The sequence below is a fragment of the Hippichthys cyanospilos genome, chromosome 20 (assembly GCF_059441005.1).
Source record: "Hippichthys cyanospilos isolate Australia breed blue-spotted pipefish chromosome 20, RoL_Hcya_1.0, whole genome shotgun sequence".
NCBI classification, from domain to species: Eukaryota; Metazoa; Chordata; class Actinopteri; order Syngnathiformes; family Syngnathidae; genus Hippichthys; species Hippichthys cyanospilos.
In genome coordinates this window covers 2,885,341-2,900,628 of record NC_142388.1, presented here as the reverse complement: position 1 = coordinate 2,900,628, position 15,288 = coordinate 2,885,341, and the positions used below count along the sequence as shown (strand labels likewise).

The 15,288-nt window shown below is 37.8% G+C and overlaps 1 protein-coding gene across 3 annotated transcripts in view; it reads left to right on the top strand.

Moving 5' to 3' along the window:
• utrn (utrophin) overlaps positions 1-13,784 on the top strand; it is a 136,799-nt gene extending 123,015 nt beyond the window's left edge. For 2 of the 3 annotated variants that reach the window (XM_088402867.1, XM_088402866.1), the window contains 7 exons: positions 739-804; positions 8,111-8,272; positions 8,333-8,576; positions 10,354-10,423; positions 10,531-10,614; positions 12,203-12,228; positions 12,318-13,784. In XM_088402867.1, the coding sequence (XP_088258993.1) occupies positions 739-804; positions 8,111-8,272; positions 8,333-8,576; positions 10,354-10,423; positions 10,531-10,614; positions 12,203-12,228; positions 12,318-12,326 (661 nt within the window). In that variant the 3' untranslated portion in view covers positions 12,327-13,784. The remainder of the gene's footprint in view (positions 1-738; positions 805-8,110; positions 8,273-8,332; positions 8,577-10,353; positions 10,424-10,530; positions 10,615-12,202; positions 12,229-12,317) is intronic. The other variant, XM_088402868.1, reaches the window with a different exon arrangement.
• The last annotated feature ends 1,504 nt before the right edge of the window (positions 13,785-15,288 follow it).

The following is a 15,288-nucleotide window of genomic DNA, read 5'->3' as shown; positions in this document are numbered from 1 at the left end:
CAGATTTCACATGTGACTGCTTTTTTGGGAAGGGGCGGAGCCAGAATTTTTTTTCGGCGGGTGGTCCGGTCGAAATAAATCAATTATTTGGATCTAAATTTACCGTAAATATACAATTTAAATAGATTTGTGGCAGAATATCAAGGCTCAAAAAATACTGCATGCACGTTGCAAAAATATTGTGATGATGGGGGCGGATCATGTAGCTCCGCCCCATCGAAATTTTCCAGAAGAGTCATGCAAATCAGCTTTCCGTTTACGAGTATAAGTGGGACACCGGCTGCCACTAGAAAAAACGAAACTCTTAGAATCTTTCCCAGCGTTTATGACGATAACACAGGAAATAAAGCGACAACGCTTTCATTCTGCTGATTTTGTTCCATTTCATCATGAAGAAGCGATTGCGTCTGTGACTTGAGTTTCAGTAATTATACGCTTAGATCAGGAAAAACAGCCTCATTAGTTCCTCCCCTCCGGAGCTCCATGTAAATATTCGTGAGAAAACAAATTCAGAATCGGAAGCGTCAAAACGGCATCGGAATTTGAGCGGAAAGTTGGAAATGCAAAATGAGAAAGCACAAACTGCTAATGCTAATGCTAACTACACTAATGCTCCATTAGTGTATTTCAGGAAAATATACTCGAGCGCTGCAAATTTCTGCTTCCTTTTTTCCCCCCCTCTGATAATGACGTGACATTTCCGCGCGCAAATGTTGACGGATGATGTTTGTCCCTCAGGTTGGCTCAGATGGAGAGGTCCAACGGATCGCTGCCTACAGACAGCAGCTCGGCCACGGGAAGCATGTGAGGCCCCTTTTTCATCAATATTAAGGACCTCGCATCACACACATTTGAAAGGGATTAGGTGGGGTCCCCTCCCCCCTCACTTTTAGTCACCAAAGTCTAGAGTCCAAGTAAAAAGGCAAAACATGTCAAGGCATGATCGTAAAAACGGTTAGGGTTATTAAAAATCAGCAATTTTTTGATTATTTAAACTATTCACTGCTTGAACTTTTTCTTGTTTGACTTATACAGATGTCCAGTTCAATTGCATCTTTCACGTCTATAATAGTCAATGGCAGTGGAGTTAAAAAAGAAAAAACATGCAAATTATGCAGTATTTATATGAAAATTAAGGATATCTTTTTTGTATAAATGATACTTTTTTTTAAAGAATTTTAAAAGATTTTTTAAACAGATAATTGCTAAATATTCCAAAAATAAACATCCTTTATGTATAAATGATACTTTTTTTTTTAAAGAATTTTAAAAGATTTATTAAACGGATAATTGCTAAATATTCCAAAAATAAATATCCTTTATGTATAAATGATACTTTTTAAAAAAATATTTTAAAAGATTTTTTTAATCGGATAATTGCTAAATATTCCAAAAATAATTTTTGCGATTAATCACATTTTTTTCACTTTTCTATTCGCTTGTGCAAAACCTTGAAACATATAAAAAAACAACCTTTAAACGATACATTATATAAACTATTAGATTAACTTACTTTGATCCTTTAATATAATTATTTTCTTTCAAAATAAAGTTAACACTTAACAGTTATATATATATATATATATATATATATATATATATATATATATATATATATATATAACATATGTGGTCCAGGTGCATGTATATGTAATGAATTTAAGTTGCGTTCTTAGCCATAGAACAAATTAAGCTTGTAAGTCAAGGTAGCGCTCAAGCAGAAAAGCTATGAGGGTGTTTCTTCAGGAATTGCTGGAGCCGTTGCAAGGGGCTGTGAGAGATTGGGGTTCCGAGCAAGCGATTGGTTTCAGCGTTCCTGATAGCAATGCTTTATCTTGATCAGACGCAGTGAGAGAGAGCGGGAGACAGATGTAAAACGGTGCTGAAAAGTGCTGAACTCCATTTTATTTGTGTGTGTGTGTGTGTATTTTTGTCTGTGTGTTCTCAATTAGGTTTTGCTTCTAGCAATTTCACGAAAATTTCATCTGTAGTAGGTTTATCATGATTTTTTTTTTTTACAAGTATCTATAGCAAGTATCGGTATCATCAACACCGGGCCACGTTTCAAGATGTCAATACTCACAATGCAGCCGATATTAACCCTTGTGCGGTATTTTGTCCAATCTATTGATCTTTATATCAAAGGCATTTCACATCAGGATTTGAAAGAGGACGTTAGGGATCTGAAATTTCACCCAAATGGTCGAAGTTCAATATGGCACGACCATTTTGTTATCACGCTACCAAGAGTGTGCCATCCCTGGGTGACCCATGAATTATTGAAATACTGCAGGAGCGATTCTCTTGGACTCATTTTATGATCAGGAAGTAGAAATGAAAAATTACAAGAATAAAAATTATCATTATTTCATTGCGTTTTAGAGAAAAATCCTTTATAGGGGCAGGTAGGTCTTTTGAAATGACTATAAGCCGCTACTTTTTTCTCCATGCTGTGAACCTTATCTGCGGACCTTATTTGCATTTTTCTTGCTTGTTACTGTTGTGTTGGTGCAGTATTCTACCAATCGCCTTATAGTCTGGTGCGGCCTGTACGTGAAAAAGATTAGATTTCTATTCACATTTTGTTGGTGCGGTGTAAAATCTGGTGTGGCTGTAAATCCATAAATTCATATCCATAAATCCAAAAAAAAACGATCCCTAATTGTGACAAAGTTTAGCTTTTTTTTTTAATTTATTTACCCAATCTTTTTTAGTCATTTTTTGTGAACAAAAGTTGACACCAAAGTGTTGCAGCGGCCAGCAGCAACTCCAAATAATATGAAATGAATAATGTAGGAGAGCTGCACAGCGTGAAGTAAGTCAGCCAAGCCCTTGGAGAAAGTTGAGTAGAACATCATCTTCCTCATAATCCCCATCATCATCCTCGCTCCCCTACCGTGCCACGTCACCTTCACGTGACCTGGAAGGCTTTGATCAAGACCAGCGTGAAAGTCCCCCAACAGCTGAGAAACCGCATAAGGCGAGGAAAAACAAAAGCATTACTGAGGAAGATGGATTCAAATGTGTGACAAAACACATTATGCCCACTCCCACTCGCTCCATTTTGTCTTGTTCATACAAACCTGACGCCCATACACAATCGTGAGGAAGATGAGGATGACGAAGGTAGAACAAAAACACCCACTGCACTGCAATTTTAGCCGCGCTCGAAATCACTCCCTCGTGGCTGTATAAGGCCCTATGCAATCAGTCGGCCATTTTGGGGGTTGCTTATCACGTATGCAGAGCGGTGTCCTCAGTTTGTCCCACAATGCATTTTGATAAGTTATGAATAATTGTATTCTGGTCGATTATGATTTTTATGGAGAAAATCTGACACCCTTGACTAATGCTTACTTAATATTAGCCAATTGAGCACTGTAGTGCTAACTGTGACCATTGGAGGGCAGCGTTTCCGCACTTACAATATCTCCAACAATTCTAACTGAAGAATGAAAGTCAATCTTTCATATGGCGGCACACGTATTTACATAGACGTAGCACACAATATTCTGTCGGCCACTAAATGCTAAATTTAGTGGCCCTCCTTTTCCAATAACGCACTGAAAGAGTTAGTAGTTTTCTTGTCGAAAGTTAATTTGTATCTTTGTGTATTCAGAATAGCTCTAAAATACGTAAAATTCATGTATTATTCGAAAATGGTATTTTTAATCAAGGCTGCGGGCTGCAGACAGTGGGGCCACATAGGGCCCCCTGGCCATATTTTGGACACCTTTGGTCTAATGTAACATATTCCCTCAAAATACTCAGTCGTCCTTAAATGTTGGACAATTTCTAGCATAATTTAGATTTTTAGGAAAGTCCTATTTGGTAAAACTATTTTTATGTCTATTTATTCATTTTATGAGTAAATTATTAATATTACCTGTGAAAAATACACAACAATAAAGGCAGCACGGCAACGTAGAAATGAAAAGGCCAGGGCGAAAACACCGCATGGAGCATCATATTTTATGCATCGCATCTGGAAAGTACAACTAATTAACGAGTCCAACAAAAGCATTTAATTCGCTCTGCCTCTTTGATTTAGTTTGCTTCTTGCTCGTGGGTTTTATGTGAGGATAATTGGCTTTTATGACCGCCAGTGTGCATTTGCGGGTGTGCATCACAACACTTTATTTTGTTGTTTAACCACGTTGCTGTTAATTGTTCATTTAAAAAGTTCAAGCGCAAAGTCTTTTATACTTTTCGGGGAGCTCGCAATGGCCGTTCGCGAAATGTTCCGCATCCTTGTCCATGATGTCCAAAAGGGAATCCTTAATGAGCAAGCGGGCTGTTTTTGTTGCCATCCAAGTCACCGAGGGCCGCGACTCCCCGCCGTGCTGTTTTTCACCCCCGCTTTTTAATATCTGTAACTTTGTGGGGTTTTATTTCTTATCGGTTTTTTTTTTCTTAATATCCGTCCTGCTTTGAATTCTCCTCCATGCTTGTTTTGTAAAACGGTCATACCAGTTTTACCAGTTCTATTTATCCCCGTTTTGATTCCAATAAATATGAATGTTAAGTGGTCATCTGCTTGCTGACCTTTTAGTGGAAATGCTGTGTGAAAAGCCAAGTGCAAATTGGATTGACCTCTAGTTTGAAAAGCCAATAGTATAAGATTTTTTTTTTTTTTTTATTAAATTGTAAATTTTCTAAAAAAGTCCTAATTTTTACATAGTGACAGTGAACGAATTATATCACATTTAGATAAATAAAGTATTTGGGCTTGAATGTCTAGGATTTTTTTTAATCTGCGTGAAAATACGTTTTTAGGATTAAATGTATCAAACCAACCAATCAACAACCAACACAAATTTCCATAATTAATCGCAATTAATCACATTTGTAAACATTTTTTTTTATATAAATTCGTCACTAAATTTTCCACAATTAATTGCGATTAATTATATCTTCTACAAAGCTTGTAACAAACGGAATGAAAACTGAAATATCTGGTAAAAAAATGCAACAAAATTGCAATTAATTGTGAAAAAATTGCGATTAATTTGTTAAGAAAATAATCTATTACAAATATGATTAATTGCGATTAATTTTGGAAAATTGTGTTGGTTGTTGCTTGGTTTGATTCATTTAATATGTATATATGTGTGTATGTATATATATATATATATATATATATATATATATATATATATATATATATATATATATATATATGTATATGTATGTATATATAGCCTGAATATTACACTTTTAAACTCATCAATGAGTTAGTTGACTGCATTGTGAAAGCAATGACGGACGAACATATTTTTTAAGGCTACCTTGAAATCGTAACCTTCAAAAGCACTGCCGGAGTATTTTGTTGGATTTTCCCTTTTACAGGTTTCCCCCCCTGATTTTCTGGTTTCCTCGTTCTCATTTCCCGCCGGTTTCATTGCTCTTTGTTTGTTTCTGAGCCCCTCGCTTTGTTGTCATTTAAGACCGCTTTCATGCCTCGAATACGACATAAAAATCCCAGCGGCCATGTCCTAAGCTGATGTAATTCTGGTTCTTTTTTTCCACAGACAGCAAACTAGTTTGTCATTGCTTTTACTTGGGAAAGGTTGTCACAAATCTCTTCTTTTAAAGAAAACGGTGCCTTAAATTGGTCCCAGAACGCATTGAGCGGTCTGTGATTTCAAATAATTAAATAAATAAAAGCGATTTGTTCTTTTTATGTCGTTACATCCCCGCTGAGTGTGAGCAGGTGGATCAGCTAGCAAAAGCGGCAACGTTAGCGCTACAAATCCACACGATGACGAGCGTTATCGGAATGTGGCTGGACGGGCACACTAAAAATGCCAAAACAACAAATATCCTGTCTAGAAGCGGTAAAAGTTGCGATGGTATCGTAACGCAATGATGCAATTGGACATTAACCTCAAATGTATGTTGTCTTTTATTACACTGGAGTGCATGATTATCTTTTATGAGGGCTTTGTATTCTGGGCGGCGCTGATAAGCATATGCAAGTCAACACTGAAGTACCCACTGGAGATGACGGTGGAAAATGGTGCCGCAGCAGCATTTTTTCCTCAATGATACACTATCGCTCTACTCTATTACACACTTCATGCAATGCAAATGCGGTTTCGCGCTATGCTAGCCGTATTGGTTACAGAATGAGCTTGTGTGGTTTAAATATGTCAGGATTAACTTTGTGTGGGATTTATGTGGGTTTTATAGGGTTTTTTTTTTTTTTTAAGTCAGGAAATTCAATACCCGGGGAACAAGTTTGTTCTTATAACATTACATTTTATATTTAAAAAAAAAAAAGGCTTCTTAAAATTTGCCTGACATTTCAAGGTACACTCAATAGTTATTGTTAGGCTTATAAAAATGTCTATTGCAAGACCCATTTGATCATTCCAAGTCAAGCTCTTGTATATGGCATTTTAACTGGAATCTATATGGAATATATATATATATATATATATATATATATATATATATATATATATATATATATATATATATATATATATATATATATATATATATGCACTGGTCCTTTGGACATTAAAAGGTGTGCTCCTCCCACCTGTGGTCCCTTGTGAATGTTTCAAATTTTCCCCAGATGGGGTTTTTGAGTTTTTTCCTTCCTCTTCTGAGTGCTTTGTTCAGGAGATGCTGTTGTGTATTTGTGATGTTCCGTATGATTTCTTTTCACATGTGAAGTCCTTGAGAGTGTGCTGATTCAGCGCTATTGACTTAACTTGACTAAAAGTCCAAAAATGGACAAATACTATCAACCAGTTCGAGATGATGTATTTTAATGCTCATGGATTTTATTACTAACCTGACAAAAAAAAAAAACATCATGATACACTTGTTAGATTAGATATAGCATGTAAACAGATGGACCAAAAGCACATATACATGCCAAAAAAACAAAAATAAAACAACATCCATTTCTTTCCAGCTCCATCTTAATCCTGCCATCTGCCCTGTGCACCTGCACCAAATCCCTGTTCATTCTACTTTATCAGTTAGATAAATGTGCCGCCGTATATGCGGGGTTTGCAGAGCTTAAAGCCAAGCTCTGCCAAAATAGCTTCGTGTAACATGGCAAAGGTACTATATATTTTATTAATCCATTTGTTGTGTTACACGCTTGGATGGGATTTTCTTCATCTCCATTCCACAAGGCAGCATCCCTCAGAATTTGGGGAAAATATATTTTTTCGGCTTGTTTATCATGAGTAGAGTCAGAGGCGGCCATTTTCGGGTTGGTTGATCAATTTGCAGAAGTCCTTCAAAATATCAAATTCTATCTTTCACAAGGTATGCTTTTTGTCTAATCAATGAGTTTTAAAGAGGTCATCCACTTATTTAGCCATTTTCAGCTATAAAAAGTCATTATTTTATCTATAATTAATTTGATGATGATGATTTTTCGCGTTCAAATAACTTTTAAAACCGCGTTTTGGCCCCTTTCTTTTAACTGGAAATGACATGTGCTTACAGATCTGCTCATGAAAGTCACATGACCAACAGATGAGCTGTGATTGGTCATCACATGATTTTTTTTTTTTAACAAAAGTGCTGTCATTTTAATCTGACAGTGAGTGGAGAAATGGGTTTTGAAGGTTTTAATTGTACGTACATTTATTAATCTAATAAATAAATAATTACTAATCCTAGACAAAATAATGCCCATTTATTCCCTTTTCACAGCTGAAAACGGTATTCACTTTTTACAGCTGAAAATGGCTAAATAAGTGGACTATTTTGTGCAGCATTTTGTCCGAATCTTTGATTTTTACATTGACGGTATTTCACATCAAAGGGAAAGCATTGAAACGAGACATCAGGGAGCTGAAATTTCACCCAGATGGTGACAACATGTCAAATTTCTAAACGGCACGACCACTTAGTTACCGAAAACACAGAACAAGGCCGCACAATTTTTATGAATTAGAAGAGTGACGTAAAATTGTTTTAATTTTCGTCAGACCAGGAACATTTCACCTAAAAATCGTTAATTCTTTATCATTTTTATGAATCTCTCAACCAATAACTTACCCTCTGGATTTTTTTCTTGGAAGCACCACGTCATTTTCAAGTGACTTTTGGTGACTTTTTTTTTTTTTTTTTGGCGCAGGGACGACGAGCACGCGCTGATCCTTCAGTACTGCCAGACGCTGGGAGGCGAGGGCTCGCCCCGCAGTCAGCCGCAGAGCCCCATGCAGATCCTCCAAGCCGTGGAGAGGGAGGAGCGCGGCGAGCTGGAGCGGGTCATCGATCGCCTGGAGGAAGAGCAAAGGTACCCGTCCCGTCCCGGGCCCTCGCCGGCAGCGGTCACACGGCGGGCTTTGAATCCCAGGAGCCTCCAGAGGGAGTACGAGCAGCTGAAGGAGCAGCAGCGGCGGCGGGGGGCCCCCGCCGGCGGCCCCTGGGTAGCCAGGGACCCTCCGTCGGCCGCGCACCCCGACGAGGCCGACCTCTTGGCCGAGGCCAAGCTGCTGCGGCAGCACAAGGGCCGGCTGGAGGCCCGCATGCACATCCTGGAGGACCACAACAAGCAGCTGGAGTCGCAGCTCCATCGCCTCAGGCAACTCCTGCACCAGGTCAGCGCCACGCACCCCGTTTAGGACCCATCCGCCCTTGGAGAAATTCCGCAGTACAGGGAAACCGTTAAAAAATAATCGTGTTAAAAAAATAACCTAGGTTTTTTTTTTCTCATTCGCTCACTGCCGTTGACGTCTATACACGTTTTAAATGGGCGAGCAGTGAAAGTTAAAAGAATAGTGTTATTTGTTGCAAAAAGTTCATGCCAGCAAAAATTGTAATTTATAAGAAGTAATTGTAAGTCTTTCTTAATAAACTTTTAAGTTTACGGTTGGAATTTGACTTTATTTTTTATATTTCAGAGCCGCAATAGATCAGACAATACTCATCCACAAAGGTGAAAATGATAGAGAAAAAACATTAAAAAAAGAAAAACTTTCAGTCTTTCAAAAATCTCGTCACATTTTCTCAGTGATTAAAGTTGTTGTTTTTTTATTTTAGCAAAGGCTTAATTGTAAAAAAAAATCGTACTTAAAAAAAAAGATAATTAATTTTTTCACAGAAAAGTCATCATCTACTTTAAAAGTCTTTCTTTTATTTTTAAGTATTATATATTTTGAATTTTAATCCTAATGTAGTCGCTCTTGACTGCGTAAAGCAAAGTTGAAATCAATTGTATTCTATGCATGTACTCTAATTAAAAGTAATTACAAAAACAATGTAATTTCCCACATAATTTCAGTTTTGCAATTCAATCAAAAGAAAAATCAATCCCACTGCAAAAAAAGTTTCGGATATTTTCATCAAATAAATGTACTCTTACACACGAAATTTACACACAACACATTTTTTCTTTCCCTAATATTTAAAAAAACATGTCTTACTTCAATAAACTGTGAATTCCATGTTGTTCCATAATCATATTCGTTTTTGGTGAGCGCTCTATTAATCCAACAATGTTTATTCACAGAAGGGATTATTGATATTTCCCTTGACTTCCTCATTCATTTGAAAATCCCAACAATTTCAAGGCCCAAAGTGTGCGTCAATCAAAAAGTCAGCATTATTTTTCAACTGTTTTCGAGCCTATTGGCCAATTTCTCCCGTGAAAGTAAGCCTCAACTTCTTATTAGCTTCACGGTCGCGCGGTCAAATCCGAGCGAGCAAATCTGCGACCGTCCCGCCGCTCGTGGGACTTTTTCAACAAGTTAGCGCCGCGGGCGACTCGGGATGAAAAAGAAGGAGAAGCGGAGAGGATATTGGCGACATTGATTTGGCTGGGAGTGCTAAAGGGAGTCTGGGATAAATGTCAGCGGATAGAAATTGCTTGTTTGCGCCATCCGGAAAGCCGTCCGCACTCATTCCGCTGACACACTTTGCTCTTATTGTGCGAAAAGTGAATATGACCGTTGCTTCGTCGCCGCCATTTTCATTTAGAAGGCCGTTTTCCTGGAGGGAACAAAATTCACTCGACGCGTCAATCGTGACTAGATCCACTTAAGAGCAGGCGGATTTGCTCCCGGGCGGCCATTTTAGGATCGGTTTGTTTCCAGCTGGAAGTTTTGTGATGCAAGCTGTTTGGGATGTATTTTTGCTTTGACTTGTGCGCGTTTGTGCTGTGTGTACAAATTAGCCAAAAAACTGACCATAAAAAGCCCTAATATTGGAATGCTAGTGTGAATTAGCTAATTAGCATTAGTCTATGAGAGGTCTATGAGAAAAAAAAAAAAGTCTCCCATTTCCGAATGAATGGAGCTATTTAGGGATGAATTTTGCCCTTTCCAGCGCCTCTCCCGACTTCCATTTGTCTTTTATGTGTTGTTTCCCACCTTGCAGCCGGCGGTGGACTTGAGGGTAAATGGACTCTCTTCTTCTCAAGATGGAGAACCACTTACGGGGAACTCGGGTGAGACACTCGCCGGCGACGCCTTGAAGAACTCTAAAGGCGCCACTTTTCTTCTCTCTGGTCCAAACGGAGTCCAACTCTTTGCATGCGTGTGTGCGTGTGTTTAGATGAGCTGCTGGAGCCTCCCAACAGCAGCTCCGATCTGGCTGATGTCATGGAGCAGATTAACAACTCCTTCCCTGCATGCACTCGTAAGTTTCCCCTCGAAAAAACAAACAAAAAAAAATGGGGCTCCTCTTCCTCTTTTTCCCCTCTTCTTGGACTAACTGCGTGGTAGCGTCCATCTATCATCCTTCCAAGGCGGGCTTTTTGGAGGTCACGCTTTTAGTTTAACTCATTCAATGCCAAAGACGTATTTTTACGTTTTTGTTTCCAGTTTAACTCATTCAATGCCGAAGATGTATTTTTACGTTTTTTTTTTTGTTTTTGTTTTTGTTTTGTTTTTTAAGTCCGCACATATGTCTTTCTTTATTTTTCAAATGTTTGGCTAAGGAGGGCTTAAAAATGGCTAGGGACTTAAGAAGTCATTAATTAATTACTTTTGGTAACTAAGTACTAAAGCAGCTAATTATTTTAGGCAATCGGCACTAAATCAATGACTTTAGATAATGGAGCAGTAAGGTAATGTATTTCTTTAAGTTTGAAAGTATAATAGTACTAAAGTACCTATAGTAATGTAAAAATGTGATTACATTGTACACTAAAGTACTAAAGTCACAAATTACTTTAGGCACTGAAGTACTCAGGTAATCGATTTATTTGGCTACTTAAGTACATTAAGTAATCGATTAGTAAAGGTTTCTTCAGGTCCTTAAGTACCTTAAATAATCGATTAGTAAAGTAATGAAGTTTCTTCAGGTCCTTAAGTACCCTAAGTAATCCATTACAAAAGTAATCAATTACCATAGATCATTTAGGAGTTAGGTAATAGATTTCTTTAGGTTCTAAAGTATGATAGTACTAAAGTACCTATAGTAATGTTAAAAGTAAATTATTACATTAGGTACTAAATTACTTAAATCACAAATTACTTTAGGTACTGAAGTACTCAGGTACGATTTCGTTGGGTACTTAAGTACCTTAAGTAATCAATACTTAAGTAATTTCTTTCAGTATGATTGCACTCAAGTACGTACAATGGTCAATTAGTGTAATGTATAAAGTAATTCATTACATTAGGCACTAAAATTACTGAAGTTACTGAAGTACTCATGTAATCAACTTCTTTAGATACTTAAGTACATTAATTACTTGATTGCCGTAATGTATAAAGTAATTAATTACTTTAGTACTCATGGATTTCTATATAGGTACAAATTTATAATCCTAAAAAACTAACACATAGTAATCGATTTCTGTAATGTAAAAAGTAATAAAAGAAATAAAAAACTGGTGTCATGAAAATGTAACGTCATAGCTACCTCTAATGCGGCTCGATCGCGTCATTTAAGAGATGCATCATTTGACTTATGAGCACAGTAAGGAAATGAAATTGAGGTTTCAATGTAGGTCTCCAAAATGTTGCGTTTGCTGCACTCGCGTGGAAAACGCCTTCAATTCAATTAAACTGTCGGAAAAGCCGCCGCAACTTTATGATCGGCCTCTAAACTCTCTTAATGGATGATTGCAAACACTAAAAACATACTGCTCGTGTAAAAAATGAAAATGATATTCTGAGTAATGGTGAGTAAAATAGCTTCTTTTTTTATGCTTTAAATCATGTTGTTTTGGAAACGGAATTAAATTGTCTCTTTTTTTTTTTTTTTTTGTCTCCCACAGCCTCAAGCGTCTCGTCCAGACCACAGGTCAGAGGACATTTTTCACTCTATCATTTGTGATCTTTATTTTTCAGCCGTAATGCTTGATGTCATGATTTTTTTTTGTTTTTTTGCAGGTGATGTGACCACATAAGTTTGACCCCTGACCCCAAAGAAACCCCGGACACCACAACCACTTCATCCAACTCCGTCGTCGTCTACTATGCAAAGCGTACAACTTCTCCAACTGTACATCTAGCCCATATTATGGACCCCTAAGCTTTTTTTTTATTATGTGTCCTCCTGAGACCAAGCCTATTCATTTGTGTCCGCCGTTGTGTCCATTTTGTCTCAGAAAGACAGTCAATTTCATTCCATAGACATAGGACGTCAATGGAAAGGTCAGGATGTCAGGTACTGACCACAGGAGGATTTAGTAGGGGCACTTAATTGAGTCAAAAGACATAGTCAAATTAAAAATGTCCACGACTGTGGACACAAATTAAAAAGCTTCGTCTCAGGAGGATACCCCCGCTCATGACACATGATTGGAAAGGCCGGGATGTCCTCTACTGAGCATGCTAGGACTTAGTCAGGATACTCAAATGAGGTGAAAGATAAAGACCAAAAACAAATGTCCAACACAGTGGACACAAATGAATATACTGGGTCTCAGAGGATATTCCCCCTCACCCCCACTAATGAGACATCATTGAAAAGCCCAAGACGTCCTCTACTAAAACAATCAGGAAATAGTAGGGCATCTACCAATGAATCAGAAGATTTGGACCAAAAACAAATGTCCTCTACAGTGGACAAAAATGGATAGGCTTGGTCTCAGGAGGATAACCCCCCTCACCCCCACTCATGACCCATCTTTGGACAGGCCAGGATGTCCTCTACTCAACATGTTGCAGTTTAGTAGGGCCTCTCCAATAAGTCAAGAGATATGGACCAAACACAAGTGTCCACTACAGTGGACACTAATGACTGGGCAAGTTCTCAGGAGGATATGCCCACTCATGATACATCATTGGAAAGGTCAAGATGTCCTCTAGTGGGCACACTAGGACTTAGTAGGGTCGTTCAAGTGAGCCAAAAGACATTGACAGAAAACTAATGTCCAAAACAGTGGACACAAATGAATAGGCTGGGGAAAATTCCACCACATTTTCTTTCTCCTGAGGTGCTTTTGATTATGTTGAGTGGGAAACATTCTGTTACTTTTCTTATGCCATTCCACAGTTTCCAAGTGTGAGGATCTTCAAAGTTTTTTTTTTTCTATTTTGCAGTTGAGAATACAACGGCGTGTGAGGGCCATCCTGAACCTGAAAAAAATCACGTTACCAGTCAATTAAGTTGAACCCTCACAAAAAAAATCAAAAATTGCAATTTTTAGAGGAGTATTGTCACGATTCATGTAACATTCTGACTTTTTTTTTCATGTTTTCATGAATACACTGAGAGCCCATTAAAAATGCGTTGGTGCCTAAATGGTTTGCCATTCCACGCGGACGGCAGGTAATCGTGTACAAAATCCGTTTTGGACATTTCCACTTGTAAGACTATGTAGAATTTTATTTTCTTTTTTTTTTTTGGGGGGGGGGGGGGGGGGGGGGTCTTCGAAACGACTCGAGGAAAGCCATGATTGCCTTGCTACCTCAGCCTCATTTGAACACACTTTTGATTTCAACTCACTGTGTCCACACACACTGCATTGAGAAGACACCAAGTTTTTGGTTTGTTTTGTTTGTTCGGAGACGTTGGAGTCACTGTTACTGTACCGCAATTGGGTCCTGCTGATGTTCTGCCTTTTTGTTTTGGCGCGCTATTAACGCTGCGGTGTATTATGTACGACTTGTGAGACTTAACACTACTATAAACTCCGCCCTCTCTTTTGTGGACTCTAGCTTCATATGGGTGATTATTTGACCAGATTTGTTACAATGGCAGAAGTGGGGGGTTGGGGGGTCTCCCCGCTACACACCCCCCCCTTTTTTTTTTCATGGTATGTAAAATAGATGGACCACATGTGTGTGTAAAATGGTGACATTGTTTTATTTCCAAATTAAAGTTTTATAACAAGCTGATGGATTTGTTTCAAACAAACAGGTGAATTGGTCAATTATATGGAATAGATGACAACTATGATGTCGTCATGATGTCATTTTCGGTCCACAGCAAGTGGCAAAATGGCCTTCTGCTCATATATATATATATATATATATATATATATATATATATATATATATATATATATATATATATATATATATATATATATATATATATATATAATATATATATATATATGTGTGTGTGTGTGTGAAAATGACATCACAATTTTTTAAGGAACAGGTGAGCCGTGATGTCATTTTCAGATGGTAAAAGTAGGCCGCCCCCTGATATGGATTAAAAAAAGCATGGATTTTGCTGCTTAATTCATATTCCATAAACACATGAATCAAAATGCTGTGTTAAGACGAGTGGGGGCTTCATATTATGGTAGAAAATTTGGGGGTTGACTTTCGTATTTAAATATGTTGAATGTATTTGTTGACTTAATGTTAAAAAACAGCATTTTATTTTAATAATCCCACAGGGTATTGTCGTGTGCATGCCCTGGGACATTATGGGCACAAAAATCCTAGGTTTTTAGTATATATTACATGAATATATATTACATAAATGTATTAACCCTTGTGCAGTATTTTGACCATTTTGGGTCATTTCCCTCGTTACCATTCTTGCATTATTTTAGCCATGGGATGGTTCACTCCTGGTATTATATTAACTAAGGATAATTTTGGCATTTAAAACTTTGGCATGTAGTCGCCGTCTAGGGTGAAATTTCAGCTCCCTAGCGTTGTCTTTGAATGCTTTCCCCCCAATTCGCAAGGGCTAATGAGTATGCTCGAGATAATGATGATGATGTTGATACGAAAGCAGCGAACGGCGTTTGCTAAGCAGAAAAACTCATTTGAATAAAGACAGTTAGCCAGCATCCTAAAATGGCGCCGGACCTCATAAGTTCTATTTCCATAATCTTCCCATTGTCCGTCTTTTATCATAGCCCGCGGCGCCATAAAATGGCCTCGTCAACGGCAT